The following is a 17,727-nucleotide window of genomic DNA, read 5'->3' on the forward strand; positions in this document are numbered from 1 at the left end:
ATTCTCAAATAGATAAATCATACACAATTTAATTTTTGATGGAAGCTTGCTGCCACAATATGAAAAAAAAAGATGTGGTATGATTGCCAATGAGACAACTCTCCACAAGAGACAAAATGACACATAAATTAACAACTATATGTCAGCGTATGGTTCAGCACTTTCCCTATTTACTATTTGGATTGTGCTCTGATGTTCCAGAGCTCAAAAGACCTAAAAAAAAAAAGGCTACCAGACATCAGAGCTATCAACCTGTCACCTGTCTTGTCCGGGAGGTTTATGTTGAAAAACAAATTGAAATGGGTTTACAACTGAAAGTAAAGTGTTTTTACTCACTTAAGTTCATTGGTACCTTTTTTATAAAATTATACACATATAGTAAACTATTCAACACCAAATAAAATGTTGAAAAAATATTATTTGCATAAATATAGGTTGGTTTTTGTCATATTCCTTATAAAGCACATTATAAATGTCTGAATTGTCTAGTTAAATATTTTGATTAAAAGTAGTAAGTGAAAACAAAATACCCATTCATGTTGTTTTAGATAATTTGCCAGCTGCATCGCCATGCATCTTGGGCAAGAAGAAGAGTACGTGTATATTGAACAATTTATTGTTATAAACAAAAATTGCTGACATGAAAATAATACATCATTGGGGATTTTGTTTATTTTGATTTTTTATGCCCCACCTACGATAGTAGAGGGGCATTATGTTTTCTGGTCTGTGCGTCCGTTCGTCCGTCCGTCCGTTCGTCCGTCCGTCCGTCCGTCTGTCTGTCTGTTCGTCCGTCTGTCCCGCTTCAGGTTAAAGTTTTTGGTCAAGGTAGTTTTTGATGAAGTTGAAGTCCAATTGACTTCAAACTTGGTACACATGTTCCCTATGATATGATCTTTTTAATTTTAATGCCAAATTAGAGATTTTACCCGAATTTCACGGTCCACTGAACATAGAAAATGATAGTGCGAATGGGGCATTCGTGTACTGAGGACACATTCTTGTTTTAAATGAAACATAGAATATAGTTTTATATTCTTGACATTTTCAATCCTTATTAAGTTATTAATGTATATTTTGAGAGTACATCATCTTTTGAATACAATGAAATTGATCATTGAAAATTTTCATATCTAAATTGTTTGTATGAATTAACTTTGTATTTAGAAGTTTTTTCCTTGAACTTAAAGTTTAAAAATAAGTGTGCTGTAAGATAAGATATGTTTATCTATCAAGTTGAATCAAGATAAGAGGATGTTAAAGATCTTTTCAACAAACCAAACATGAAAAATAACATTTCTAAGAAATGCAGCTTTAAGGAAAAAATGTTGTGTTACTTGTTTAAATACATTATCAGGGTCACGAGGAAATCAAATATGAACATAAGTCATTGTATATTTTTGCCACTTCCTTTTTTTTAAATTTCAAAAGATCCTTATGGAAATTCTCATAAAATGTTAAAAGAAAAGGTGATTCCCCCTGTTTTTCAGTACTTATTTAAAGAGAAATCTTTATTTTATTCCTGATGGAATTTATAGCAGTTTCATTAGTATGATGTAGAGCAAAAAATCAAATGGCTGCATATCTGGTATCTTGTAGTGAAAAAATCAAATGACAAGAGATCATTTAGACTGGGTTTATAAGTAGAATTGAGTCTTGTTTCATGAGTAAAGGTTGACACATTTTTTGAAAAAAAACTTGTGGGGTACCAATTTTGTGGATTTGGTGGGTTTATACATCTATGGTATAGTAAATCATGAATTTGAATGTGCAACTTAGAGTAAAGGCTTGTAACTTTAATCCACAAAATCAGACATCTAAAAAATATAATTTTTATTAATTCATGAAAAATTAAACCAATTAAAATAAACATATCCAAGATTTGTTAGATTTTCTTAAATTTTCCTTAAGGAGAGTTACATATTTAAGAAATAGTACAAATACTTTTTATTTTGCAATATACTAAAGTTTTTAGGAAACAAATTAAAATAAGTTAACAACTTGTTTCCGGTTCCTATTAATTCTTCAACTTGAAATTAATTGATAAAAAAATATGTTTACTATAAAACGAGATACCAAAAATGTTAGCAATTGTATTTACTAGAATAAAGCTGATTATTCATCTGATCAGTAATATATTATGTTTGCAACATGTAATGGTTAAATAAGAGTAGGCAATCTATTGTACATGTTGTATAAAGTGTAAAATTCCGGCTAGGGTTTCAATGATTTTAATTTTAATATGAAGATAAACTGGAGAAAGAGAAAATCCAAATTAGAAATAGGAAAAACAAATAGATAAAACCAAGCAAACAGGTCTGACCCCAGAAAACAAGAAAATTAATACTTGACAGTTTTCAGGATGGCAGCCACTTCAAACTTTGTTTGAATAGGCTCAGTCTACCATAATCTTGTATACTAGTAACTAACAGCTAGTTTGTGAATTCAGTTTACATGTTGGGGTGTTTGTTTGTATGGGTGTTTTTAAAAAAAAATAATCTAAGAAACATTTCGCATGAGGGCAAATTCTATAAGACTAATAATCATTTTATAGAACTTGGTCTATCGAACTTTATGACACTTTTTAAAGTCCATATTTTGCAACAAAAACTGTTCCCAATAGATATTGATAACATTTACAGTTCGAAGTAAGTCTATTTGTTGACCTTAAAGAAACTTTATAAGTGTAAGTTCAGATTTGGGAACATAAAATTAGTTTATTTTATAATCTGATTGTTTATATGCACATATCTCCTTAACTAGGAGGGATATAGTTCATAAACTGTTTTTCCTGGAATTGAGTAAATAATGTTGACACAATTCCAGGTATTAGCATTATCCTTGTATGGTGTTTGCTTGACAACAGATTAAAAACTCGTTCGTGTCATTAAACTAAGTATATGAAATGTACATTTATTTGTCTTAGTTTGACAGAGGACTAATTTACCTCGTTAGAAAAAAGCATTCTTTAGTTGCTATGTTTATGAGTGACGTTTTAGCAATACTCCTTACTTTAAAAATAATAATTTCAGACTTTAATATTTATTTGTTATCATAACAGTAAATTGACAAATACAATTTTAACTTTATACATGAAATTATAGAAAAAATATATAACATACACTTAACAATTATTATTGACTAGTTTATTTTCATTCATATATACATTTTTTGGTTGAAGGAAAATTTACTATTTGATGGTACCTTATTTCCTGTTCTAATTATTTGCTCTTATCAAATATCTTTTCTATTTTATGCCCCATTATGCCCCACCTAGATTAGTAGAGGGGCAAAAGGTTTTCTGGTCTGTGCATTTGTTTGTTCGTTCATCCGACCGTTCATTTGTTCGTCTGTTTGTCTGTCCGTTCGTCCTGCTTCAGGTTAAAGTTTTTGGTCAAGGTAGTTTTTTATGAAGTTGAAGTCCAATCAACTTGAAACTTAGTACACATGTTCTTTATGATATGATCTTTCTAATTTTAATTCCAAATTAGAGATTTTACCCCTATTTCACGGTCCACTGAACATAAAAAATGATAGTGCAAGTGGGGCATCCGTGTACTTGGGACATATTCTTGTTTTTTTTTGTTGTTTTTTTTAAATCTATGGGTATTATTACACAGTCACTATTTAAATTAATGCTTTCTCCCTCTACCAATGAAATCAACAAAAATTGTTATTCTAGGAATATTAATGAATACACAATAATTGACAAGTTTGTGACATTAGAGTTGATGTCTGTTTCAATAGAAACAGGAAACTATAGAAGATGTGCTAGAACATTAAATTATTTAATGTACAAATTTTACCTGCACCAGATGTGCATTCCAATAAATGATGTCTTTTCAGTGACTCTGGAGACGAATCAAATATATTTTCAAATCCAAACCTGATACAGGCTTTAAAGAGCTGAAATAAATCACAACTCAAATAATATGTATAGCCAAGCCCGGGCAAGAAAACAAAGCTTTGCATGAGGAAGAAACCATCCTAATTTCAAATGATTTCCTAAGTTTTGTCTTCTGTAAACAAGGAAATATTCACAGCAGTTTTATTTTCATGACTTCCGCAGTAAGAGTTATTATACAGAAATAAAACTAATTTTTCATAGGAAATGAATTTGTATGGCTTAAACTGTACATAAAATAATTACCAATCTGAAATCATAAATTTTAATTCATTTTGCATATTGTGAATAAAAGACGGTAGAAAATTTGCCAGTTTATGTTTCTATAGATGGTAGTAAATCTGTTGAAGGTTTGCCACATTTTAACTCTAAAACAGCTGAAAATGCTTCAGTTTTGGCAAAGCCAGTCCCTACTATCCACTTGTGTTTGAATCAACAAAAGAAATTGGATAGTGGGTGCTTGCTATATTTATACTAAAAGTGTTTCAATATCAAGAAAAGTTTGAAACTCTTCCGCAAACTGAAGATAGCCCTTCTTGTGCGACTGTTTTTTTAAACATTTAAGAAATTACAAATAGTACTGTCTAATATTAAACTCTAGTACATGACGCTGCTAAGGAATCATTGTAAATAGTCTTAAATTATATCGATTTAAATTAAATATTTGATGGCGGTAATAGTTAAATATTTTAACTTTCAATTTAGGGTCATATTTGACACTTTTTATAATGTAAAGATCGAAACTTAGATCATGTAACCGTTGATTTTGAATCTAAACTAAAGTTTGAATGAAATTAAAGGACCAAACTTAAATCACCCTGATTAAGAGATAGCATGTACAAAATCCAATGTAATGACAAAAACAATTGATCTTGCATGGTGATGGAGTACATCTCAAACAAATACAAAAAAGTCGCCTAGTTTAAACTATTTTCTAGAAACTTCTCAGAAGTATTTTCATTTCATTCAGGGATATTTAAGAAATGGACAACTTCCCAAATTAAATTTAGCAGGGTAACTGAGAGGTTTATTTGAGTTATTGTTATATTGTTTGCTAAAAAATGTTTTGGTTATGAAAATAAGAGAGACCAATATGAAATGAGTTTACTGTATCTTGACAAATTTTATTTCTCTAGTAATTACTTTCATAAGACTGAATGAAATACTTTTGCAAGTATACAATTTAGTTTTTGAACTGAAATTTGTCGTGAAAGAATATATAAAGATAGTTTGCATACAACAAAAGGGAAATCTCCATGTAATTATTAATAAAATGTCCTTTTTTGGGGTCATTATTTTTATTATATATATACTGAATCAAATATCATTTGATTTTTGTACTAATTCACCTATGTATTGGTCATAGTCTGGATATAAATCTTTTCATAAGAATGGTTTTACGTCATTTTAGAACTAAAGGCCTATTATGTTACACATTGCAGAAAACTGATACCTCCATTGAAGGTTTTTTTCACGATTTGTATTATTTTAATTGAATACATTTGTATAGGTCACACTTTAAAAAGATAGACCACATCCAAATCATTTAAAAGGTTGTAGATAGATCATAAAAAACCTTATCATGATATCCAGGAAAAAAGAAAAGTGAATTTAAAAAAAAAAAAAAAATACAGTGTTATTCATCTGTCAAATAATATATTAGTATTTCAAGTATTACAAAAGATTTCACTCTAGGTAAAAAATGTGTATGTTTGATCTTCAATTTACTAATAAACAATAAGACATGCACTGAAAGTAGTTTCTTGATTTTCTGATATCTCTTTTAAGTTTACCTGAGATCACCCCTAGTTTTTGTTGGGGTTCGTGTGGTTCATTCTTTAGTTTTCTATGTTGTCTTGTGTGTACTATTGTTTGTCTGTTTGTCCTTTTCATTTTAGCCATGGCGTTGTCAGTTTATTTTCGATTTATGAGTTTGACTGTCCCTCTGGTATCTTTCGTCCCTCTTTTATACAATTTTGTACAATACCTTCAAATTAACTTTCTAATGAGGTGATATTAGATTAAGTAAAGCATCAAATTAACTTTCTAATGAGGTGATATTAGATTAAGTAAAGCATCAAATTAACTTTCTAATGAGGTGATATTAGATTAAGTAAAGCATCAAATTAACTTTCTAATGAGGTGATATTACATTAAGTAAAGCATCAAATTAACTTTCTAATGAGGTGATATTAGATTAAGTAAAGCATCAAATTAACTTTCTAATGAGGTGATATTAGATTAAGTAAAGCATCAAATTAACTTTCTAATGAGGTGATATTAGATTAAGTAAAGCATCAAATTAACTTTCTAATGAGGTGATATTAGATTAAGTAAAGCATCAAATTAACTTTCTAATGAGGTGATATTAGATTAAGTAAAGCATCAAATTAACTTTCTAATGAGGCGATATTAGATTAAGTAAAGCATCAAATTAACTTTCTAATGAGGTGATATTAGATTAAGTAAAGCATCAAATTAACTTTCTAATGAGGTGATATTAGATTAAGTAAAGCATCAAATTAACTTTCTAATGAGGTGATATTAGATTAATTAAAGCATCAAATTAACTTTCTAATGAGTTGATATTAGATTAAGTAAAGCAGTCATCACAATGTTTCCCACACAAAATAGTGCAGGAGATATATAGAAATTCCTGGCATACATCTACCTTTCATCCACTCTTTATGGACAGTTCATGCCAGATTCTTATGAATATTATGTTGCAAGTTTGTATCAGCAATGTCTCATGCAATTTCAAAAAACGATTATAAATGAGTTAAGATTCTCTGTGGCTTGGTCTGTTTTAATTCAGATAGATATTTTTTCTTTCAGATAACAGTGACTTAATAGCATGTACAGTGGTTACCAAAGAAAGGTAAGATATCCTGCAGTAGAAATATCCCAGTTTATAAAACACTGGTACCCTATATATTGTCATAGGTGTCAACTGTGGAAATTCTGTGTAAAGTCTCTATTATTTTTGTAATCATAAATATCCTTCTAAAGTAATTATTATTAGAACATTGTTTGCTCAATATAGAGTTTGTAATATTATTTACAAACAAAAGTATTACTCGGCCCAAATAAGGGTATGAAATAGAAATAAAAATAGCAAAAACCACCAGTACATTACAGTTCAAAAAGATGTGCTATAGGTCTCAAGGTCCTTAACAACGAATAAAACTATTAAAGGCCCCAACTAAACAAAACCAGTGGCCTGATTTATGCTGAAATTAAACAGAAAAGAAATATAATTTTTTAACATAAAAAACACTAAATCACATTCACTGAAATTTTGGACAGGCACATTCATGCTTACTAGATTTTGCAAATACATAAAATATCCTTATTAAATTTCATGGCTCAATTTGAGCTGCTTAAATATGGTAAAAAAAACTGTTGTAGCCTGAAAGCTTGATAATTACACCACACACGAGTGTTAAAGCCTGGTGATTGTATCAGACACGAGCCATAAGACATGATGATTGTATCATATGTATCATACACGAGCTTCCAGATGAATTAAATAGAAATAATTGTTAGAATATCCTAATTAATATATGTTCTCTTTTGTCTGAGTGACTGTAAACTATTTAATCAAACTGATAACACACTGTATATAGACTTTGATACCATCTGTCAAAGTTTACTAAGAGTAGTATTTCAAAGCACCTTTAATCTATATTTGTTTGTGTGCATATTTGTCTTATCTTCATTGCATGTTAAAGAATGTTATTTCAGTAGCAACATCAGTAAACATGTAAACTGTTTGTAGAAAAATCAGATAATCAACATCTTGTATACAGATATGATATCTAATAGTCTGTTTTTCTGCTGGATGTTTGCCTAAGACAACAATTAATTATCCTTAATTTTCATAGTCCAGGGAGGGGAGCAGGATAAAGATCCATGTAATTATAATATATTTTATGCTCTCGCTGCTAAGCCAAAGGGGGACTTAATGTCACCCATGACTGTCCTTCCCATTTTTTTTCCACACTTTACTAGTATTTTTACATACTAAAAGCAAGCTTGAATGGGGAACAATTTAGTTATTATTGAGTTGTGTGAATAAATTCATCATAGATACCAGGATTGGAATTTTGTATTTGCCCCAGATGAGCGTTTCCTTTACAAAAACTCATCAGTGACGCTCGAATAAAAAAAGTTAAAAAGGCCAAATAAAGTACAAAGTTGAAGAACATAGGTAAAAAAAATCCTTGAAGTGTTGCAAAATACAGCTTAGGTAATTGATTCCTGAGTTAGAAAAGCATTAGTATTTCAAAAATTCAAAGTTTTGTAAACAGTTTATTGAAGGTTTGATAAAAGTAGGTGGAAAAAGATTTTATTATTTTAATTTTAGTTTCTTGTGTACAATTTGGTAATTATACTCCACGCAACGAAGTTGCGGAGGGTATAATGTTTTTGACCCGTCCGTCTGTCCGTCCGTCAGTCCGTCCGTCCGTCCGTCCGTCAGTCCGTCAGTCCTGTTTCTTGTCATCGCAACTCCTCTCAAACCACACAACAGAATTTCACGAAACCTTTTCAGATAATAAGGACATGCTATGTAGTTGTGCATATCGACGGGAAATTGCGATTCAATTTTTTTTCTAGGAGTTACGCCCCTTTGAACTTATTTACTTTAATATACTACTGCAACAGTTTGTCATCGCAACTCCTCTCAAACCACACTACAGAATTTCACGAAACCTTTTCAGATAATAAGGACAAACTATGTAGTTGTGCATATCGACGGGAAATTGCGATTCAATTTTTTTTCTAGGAGTTACGCCCCTTTGAACCTATTTACTTTAATGTACTACTGCAACAGTTTGTCATCACAACTCCTCTCAAACCACACAACAGAATTTCATGAAACCTTTTCCGATAATAAGGACATACTATGTAGTTGTGCATATCGACGGGAAATTGCGATTCAATTTTTTTTCTAGGAGTTACGCCCCTTTGAACTTATTTCCTTTAATGTACTACTGCAACAGTTTGTCATCGCAACTCCTCTCAAACCACACAACAGAATTTCACAAAACCTTTTCAGATAATAAGGACATACTATGTTGTTGTGCATATCGACGGGAAATTGCGATTCAATTTTTTTTCTAGGAGTTACGCCCCTTTGAACTTATTTACTTTAATGTATTACTGCAACAGTTTGTCATCGCAACTCCTCTCAAACCACACAACAGAATTTCACGAAACCTTTTCCGATAATAAGGACATACTATGTAGTTGTGCATATCGACGGGAAATTGCGATTCAATTTTTTTTCTAGGAGTTACACCCCTTTGAACTTATTTCCTTTAATGTACTACTGCAACAGTTTGTCATCGCAACTCCTCTCAAACCACACAACAGAATTTCATGAAACTTTGTAGATAATAAGGACATACTATGTAGATGTGCATATCAACAGGAAATTACGGTTCAATTTTTAGCTCACCTGGCCCGAAGGGCCAAGTGAGCTTTTCTCATCACTTGGCGTCCGTCGTCCGGCGTCGTCGTCGTCGTCCGTCGTCGTTAACTTTTACAAAAATCTTCTCCTCTGAAACTACTGGGCCAAATCAAACCAAACTTGGCCACAATCATCATTGGGGTATCTAGTTTAAAAAATGTGTGGCGTGACCCGGTCAACCAACCAAGATGGCCGCCACGTCTAAAAATAGAACATAGGGGTAAAATGCAGTTTTTGGCTTATAACTCAAAAACCAAAGCATTTAGAGCAAATCTGGCATGGGGTAAAAATGTTTATCAGGTCAAGATCTATCTGCCCTGAAATTTTCAGATGAATCGGTCAATCGGTTGTTGGGTTGCTGCCCCTGAATTGGTAATTTTGAGGAAATTTTGCTGTTTTTGGTTATTATCTTGAATATTATTATAGATAGAGATAAACTGTAAACAGCAATAATGTTCATCAAAGTAAGATCTACAAATAAGTCAACATGACCAAAATGGTCAGTTGACCCGTTTAGGAGTTATTGCCCTTTATAGTCAATTTTTAACCATTTTTCGTTAATTAAAGTAATCTTTTACAAAAATCTTCTCCTCTGAAACTACTGGGCCAAATTAATCCAAACTTGGCCACAATCATCTTTGGGGTATCTAGTTTAAAAAATGTGTGGCGTGACCTGGTCAACCAACCAAGATGGCCGCCACGGCTAAAAATAGAACAAAGGGGTAAAATGCAGTTTTTGGCTTATAACTCAAAAACCAAAGCATTTTGAGGAAATCTGACGGGATAAAAATGTTTATCAGGTCAAGATCTATCTGCCCTGAAATTTTCAGATGAATCGGTCAATCGGTTGTTGGGTTGCTGCCCCTGAATTGGTAATTTTGAGGAAATTTTGCTGTTTTTGGTTATTATCTTGAATATTATTATAGATAGAGATAAACTGTAAACAGCAATAATGTTCATCAAAGTAAGATCTACAAATAAGTCAACATGACCAAAATGGTCAGTTGACCCGTTTAGGAGTTATTGCCCTTTATAGTCAATTTTAACCATTTTTCATAAATTAAATTAATCTTTTACAAAAATCTTCTCCTCTGAAACTACTGGGCCAAATTAATCCAAACTTGGCCACAATCATCTTTGGGGTATCTAGTTTAAAAAATGTGTGGCGTGACCTGGTCAACCAACCAAGATGGCCGCCACCGCTAAAAATAGAACATAGGGGTAAAATGCAGTTTTTGGCTTATAACTCAAAAACCAAAGCATTTTGAGGAAATCTGACATGGGATAAAAATGTTTATCAGGTCAAGATCTATCTGCCCTGAAATTTTCAGATGAATCGGTCAATCGGTTGTTGGGTTGCTGCCCCTGAATTGGTAATTTTGAGGAAATTTTGCTGTTTTTGGTTATTATCTTGAATATTATTATAGATAGAGATAAATTGTAAACAGCAATAATGTTCAGCAAAGTAAGATCTACAAATAAGTCAACATGACCAAAATGGTCAGTTGACCCCTTCAGGAGTTATTGCCCTTTATAGTCAATCTTTAACCATTTTTCATAAATCTAAGTAATCTTTTACAAAATCTCCACTGAAACTACTAGGCCACAATCATCTTTGGGGTATCTAGTTTGAAAAATGTGTCCGATGACCTGGCCATTCAACCAAGATGGCCGCCACGGCTAAAAATAGAACATAGGGGTAAAATGCAGTTTTTGGCTTATAACTATGAATTCAAAGCATCTAGAGCAAATCTGACAAGAAGTTAAATTGTTAATCAAGTCAATATCTATCTGCCCTGAATTTTTCAGATGAATTGGACAACTGATTGTTGGGTTGCTGCCCTCCAATTGGTAATTTTTAAAGAAATTTTGCCGTTTTTGGTTATCTTGAATACTATTATAGATAGCGATAAACTGTAAACAGCAATAATGTTCAGCAAAGTAAGATCTACAAATAAGTCAACATGACCTAAATGGTCAATTGACCCCTTAAGGAGTTATTGCCCTTTATAGTCAATTTTTAACAATTTTCATTAATTTGGTAAATATATGTAAATTTTTACCAAATATAGTTCTCTGTTACTAATGGGCAAAGTTCATTATAGATATAATTGTAAGAAGCAAAATCGTTCAGTAAAGTAAGAACTTCAAACACATCACCATCACCAAAATACAATTTTGTCATGAAACCATTTGTGTCCTTTGTTTAATATGCACATAGACCAAGGTGAGCGACACAGGCTCTTTAGAGCCTCTAGTTTTTCTAGGAGTTATGCCCCTTTGAACTTATTTGCCTCAATGTACTTCTGCAACAGTTTGTCATCTCAACTCCTCTGAAAACACACAACAGAATTTCATGAAATTTTGTAGATAATAAGGACATACTATGTATATTGACAGGAAATTATTATTCAATATTTTTTCTCATACAATTTTTTTTTCTTATACTTATTTAATTTCTCCAATGACAATGTGGGGACGTGGGGTATGTGAGCATGCTCACTAAGGTTCTTTAATTAGTATGGCGTTCATTATCACTGAACTAGTATATATATTTGTTTAGGGGCCAGCTGAAGGACGCCTCCGGGTGCGGGAATTTCTCGCTACATTGAAGACCTGTTTGTGACCTTCTGCTGTTGTTTTTTCTATGGTCGGGTTGTTTCTCTTTGACACATTCCCCATTTCCATTCTCAATTTCATTTTTATTTTTGGAACATCTCTCTCACTGCATAAAAAGCAATAAGGTTTTAAACTTCCAAAAAAATAGTTTTTAATCAAAGGATTTTTTTTAATTTTGACTTATACAAGGGCAATACTTTGGATATAAAGAAAAGTTGCAAAATATAAATCTCTGTTGAGCAGTTCACCAGGCTTTGATCTTTATTTTATGTGTTTAATGGGTCAATGTTAAGTTTTTGTGATACCTGTAAAGGTAGTTACACTTTAACTCAAAGATTTTTAACATAAGTTCAGTCATTATCAGTATGGTAGGTGTGACATTTCAGTGTTTGTAAATTTTGTATTTTTCAGCCTATTCTTGATACAGTTAATCTATTTTATTTAAACATTAAATTGAAAGTGTTATGACCTCTTGCTGGCAGTTTTTATGCCCCACCTACGATAGTAGAGGGGCATTATGTTTTCTGGTCTGTGCGTCCATCCGTCCGTTCGTCCGTCCGTCTGTCCCGCTTCAGGTTAAAGTTTTTGGTCAAGGTAGTTTTTGATGAAGTTGAAGTCCAATCAACTTGAAACTTAGTATACATGTTCCCTTTGATAAAATCATTCTAATTTTAATGCCAAATTAGAGAATTTATTCCAATTTCAGGGTCCACTAAACATAGAAAATGATAGTGCAAGTGGGGCATCCGTGTACTATGGACACATTCTTGTAACTATATAAAGTACAAGAGCTGATATCAAGATAAAATATTAATGTCAGACTATTTGCTTCCGAAAATCAAATGAAAATTCAAAGAATGATTAATTAATTTTGTTTATTTGCAATGAAGTTCTGGTATTCCTTTGTTATATGTGTTAAAAAAAAAAACTTCCTCTATTATTGACGTAATTGGATGATGTTTCCAGGAAATGCCAATACTCTGGCTCTCAGGGTTTTCCATGTAAAGCAAGTTTATCTTCAGGTCAACCTTCCAGATAAATGTCAGCTTTAATTTTGTAAATCCATTTATTCATATTAAGCTCAATATTGATTCAAAGTAAATTATAATTTAAACTCAGCAACCAAAATAACACACAGCTGTTGTTTGTTCGTTGAGATAAACTACCTAGAATTCACTACATATGGGGTTACTTTAATTTTGGACTTGATTTGGATTATATGTACTAAAATATTCAATAGTACAATTATTCTGTAAAAATTTACAGTTTGAAAAGAGATTTTCAGATTTCAACTTGCTATGCATCCACACAATATCTGCTTAGATTATATTTCTCATAAAATAAAACAGCTGACTTCATTTCAATTTTAATTTAGAGAAGTTAATGTATCTTTAGGCATTATTCATTACCAAAAATGATTATTTATGTATCCTATTGCAAAGCTTGGACTTTGGCATATCTCAAGATCTTCCTTCCAATGTTTTTATCTCTGTTTGTGAAAATATTATGTAGTTTGGTCAAATGGATCAATATCTGAAATTGAAATCTTGTTTAAGGGTTATTTTACACCAAATACCATGTGTGTTTTTGACAGTTGACTTTCAAAAGTAATTAACTTTTGAAATTCATGACAAGGCCCAATTTTCAATGCAGGATGATATTTTTAAAAAAATGTCAACATGTTTTGCTGATTTTAAATGTTTTGAACATAAAAAACTTACCCTGGTATTCAAAATATAGCAAAAATAGACAAATCTTTATAAATTGGTATGTTTAAAGTACCCATAATTTTAAAAGTGTTTATATAGTATAATGGAATTTAATCTTTAAGGTTAATGTTTACACTGTTTGCAATGTTTGTTTTCCTTATCGTTATTTTCTGGACAAAAGATGAAAGTCTGTCTGACGCTAAAGAATTCTTTGAGAGATGACAATCTGGATAATAAAATTGCATTATATAATACACATGCTCCAATACTAGGAAATGAGATCTATAATGAACTAAGAGGTCAAATAAGTTTTGTTCATATGTTTTGGACATACAAACTTTCCCTGGAATTCAAAGTATGGCATGAAAAAGACAATCATTTTAAATTGATCTGTTCCAAGTACTTAAGTGTTTACATAGTATAATGGGATTTAATCATTAAGGTTGATGTTTACACTGTTAGAAATGTTTGTTTTTCCTTATCTTTGTTTTCCCGCCAAAAGATCAAAGACAGTCTGATGCTAAAGAATTCTTGGAAACATAAAAATCAGGACAATAAAAATGGATAATGCAAGACATTTGCTCCAATACTTGGAAAATGAGAACTATAATGAACTAAGAGGTCAAATGAGTTTTTTGCGTAAGATGCTATTGATTATAAACAAGCTATTTGAGGGATTCTAATTTTAGATACAAAGAAATCACTATATTTCAAAACATGACTGCATGGTTTCTTTGGGTGGCAGACTACTTTAATCACAAAATGAGAAAAAAAATGAGGCTGGTTTCTTGGGATTATGTCAGACTTCTGTAAACACAGAATACGCAGAAATAAAATGGAATTGGTTTCTTGGGATTATGGCAGACTCCTTTAAACACAAAATTATTGGAAAGAAAATGAAAATGGTTTCTTGGGATTATGGCAGACTGCTTTAAACACAAATTAATGAGAAAGACACATAGGACTGGTTTCTTGTTTTGTGTTTTATATCATCTTGCTTCTATTCAGTAAAATTCATGACTGGAATTTCCCTCCTGATTATATCACTTGATCAGCTGAAGTCAAGAAAGCAGAAGTAAATGCTTCATTAAATGACCAGAAATGACCAGGCAAGCAAAAAAAGTTTCAATATAAATACTGAATTGAGAGTTACTACATTACAAATTGTATTTAGAAGCTGAAAATTGTATGAAATATGAGATATGAGATTGTGTACAGAAAAGTTATAACTTATAAGGCCAACTAAAATTAATTAGTAGATTTTCATCCAAATTTTTGAAAAAAATGGGGCGGGTGGGAGGATTTTATTTTTTAAATTTTATTTCATATGAAACCCTTTTGCATGTTTTGTGACGAGTTCTTCATATATGCAAGTGTAATAATAAGCTTATATCATGTATTGTTAAGGCCGTACAGTGACCTATAGTTGTGGATAGTTGTCTCATTGGCAATCATACCACATCTTCTTTTTTATATACACAAGTATGAGGAATCTTACATAACTTTTCAAATCCTTAAATAAATATAACTAATTGCGGCTTTAAAAACTTAACAACAAAAACGTGTGTGAAATACTCTCTTCAGTTAGACTACCTACACCAAATGTATTTGGGTTTCTAAACAATGGTTTGTATTCCCATAAAATGAAGCAAATGCATTGGTATGCAACACAATTATTATGAGTACAGAATAAAATGAAAACTCAGAGAGTGTTGAAAATAATAGGGTTGGTACTTTCATTTACTTTATATGCAAGATAAAAATATATTTATCATGTAAAACATGAACTTAATAATAAAAAAAAAGTTGTTGTTTAATGACTCTTTTTGGGTGTATTGGGAAATTTGCTGTTTGTCAACATAAAAAGACAGCCATGGGTAAAATCAAAGGGCTTGCATAAATAAAATGCATGTTAGTCGACTTTTTAATTTCAATAAACGGTCATAAATCTGACAAGTTCGTGCTTGTATTTCAATATATATAATCCAGTCATGTTTTCTGTATCAATGGTTTCCACGAATCTTGCGCTTTGGGTATCATTTACAGTTTAAATTTCCTGAGACAAAGTCATTGCATAAATAAAAAAGTCCGCAGTTTTCTAATCACAGAAATTTGTGACATACCGCGATTTGCAGTCTTGGAAACAGCGTGTTTCTCTTAACACCAATATTCACGTCATTCTCGTTATCAATCTTTACTCTCGGAAGATGATGTTGTCATCATAGAGCAGCGGAAAGGCCGACTTAATCATTTTAGTTTATAGATTTACCGTAATTTGAAACAGGAAGCTTTGAGGATGAAACGAAATTTTAACGGTTACCGGCGGTCTCACTAATTAGCGACAACAAGAATTTTAGCGACAAGAAGCGTCAACAAGCGACAAGAAGCGACAACAAGAATTATTTTAGCGACAAGAAACTATTTAGCGACAAGAAAACATATTTTTTTTAATTAAAATAGATTATTGCAATAAATATTAAAAGAATATGCAAAAGAAACTGTTATTACCTTAGGGTGAAGCCACATCTAATGTTGTTCCTATCAAGAACAATGAATTATACTGTTAGAAAGGAAATTATATTACATGTTTTTGTTTCAATAAATCCTTCAAAGGAAAGTTGGCCTTTTTTTTTGTTTTTGTTTCAATTTTATAGAGTGTGCATTTCCTTTGCTCTACCAAGCTGACTGAAGCCATTCAACTTTTATGTTTAGTATAAAGTAAATTGTCAGCATTTCAGTATTATTCTCGCAAAAGTACTTGCTCTGTGCAATTGCTATAATCTAAAACGCAACTCGGTTTACCTTTGATTAATAAATTCAGTTACTTTGTACGTCTTTGATACTGCGCGGTATCAAACGAACCCTTTGGTACAGGGTTTCAATTTCCTTTTGGGCAAGGCAAAAAAAGGTTACGACTCGAACTTCGATTAATGCATATTACAAATATAATATTATATTCCATTATGCCCACTCCATATATATCTCCATTCGTTTATTCATACTTTGACTTTGATGAAAACAGATACATACATTATCTTATACATATTCTTCATATTTAAAAATAAAAAAAAGAAGCTCAATCTCTTTCTTCTTCACAAATGTTTAATTTCTTCATCTACCAATATACTAATATAAACTTCACAATCTCTTTCTTCCTCACAAATGTTTCCTTTCTTCGTCTATCTATATAATAAAACATTTTAATTAGACATATCTGCTCGTATATTTAAAAAAAAACCATTAAATACAAATTTCTTTATATCTAATAAAAAAATATGTTTTCTTGTCGCTAAATAGTCTTCTTATCGCTTCTTGTCGCTAAAATAATTCTTGTTGTCGCTTCTTGTCGCTTGTTGACGCTTGTTGTCGCTTTTTAACGCTTGTTGTCGCTAATTAGTGAGACCCGTTACCGGTAACGGGAATGAACGAAATCCGGAAATCGTAAATTTTATAAAATAAAAAAATTTGGGGCGGGCGGGGATGAAAATCTATCAATTAATTTGAATTGGCCTAAACAGATTGCTCTTGAAATAGTCCCTGTGTTTGATGCTATTTTAAGTTAATATTATTTCAAGAGAAAAATTTCATTACTTTTCTAGTAAAATGTAGTTTTTGAAGATAGTATCTGTATGTGTAGGGTTACAATTGTAATATACGATACTTCTTTATGAGTCTTTCAGGTATCTAAATTTAATATACTTACTCATGACACAGTAGATTGATATGCAAAAAATGACTTTGACCCTTATCCTATACATTGAAAAGGGAGGATTGAAGGCTAAGATAATACTGTAACCTACTCATCAGGTTTAATGTCCACTGTAACATACAGTATCAGTTGAAGGCTAAAATAAAGCTTTCATTGAAAAGACTAAATATATTTCTGCAAATCATACATGAAATACTGAGACTGTATGACTACCATATACTATAATTAAAATGGAGTTGTAATAGAAGCCCAAATGTTAGTTAGATGTTAACCTGCATCAGCACAGATACCAAAAGATAATTCAAACTCATTA

General features: G+C 31.4%; 1 protein-coding gene across 2 annotated transcripts in view; it reads left to right on the forward strand.

The window, feature by feature from the left end:
- The window catches only part of LOC143045113 (protein CLEC16A-like), a 140,391-nt gene that overhangs the window by 97,302 nt on the left and 25,362 nt on the right, over positions 1-17,727 (forward strand). For both annotated transcript variants that reach the window (XM_076217433.1, XM_076217434.1), the window contains exon 20: positions 6,740-6,782. In XM_076217433.1, coding sequence (XP_076073548.1) covers positions 6,740-6,782 — 43 coding nt within the window. The remainder of the gene's footprint in view (positions 1-6,739; positions 6,783-17,727) is intronic.

Source organism: Mytilus galloprovincialis, chromosome 9 (genome assembly GCF_965363235.1).
Source record: "Mytilus galloprovincialis chromosome 9, xbMytGall1.hap1.1, whole genome shotgun sequence".
NCBI classification, from domain to species: Eukaryota; Metazoa; Mollusca; class Bivalvia; order Mytilida; family Mytilidae; genus Mytilus; species Mytilus galloprovincialis.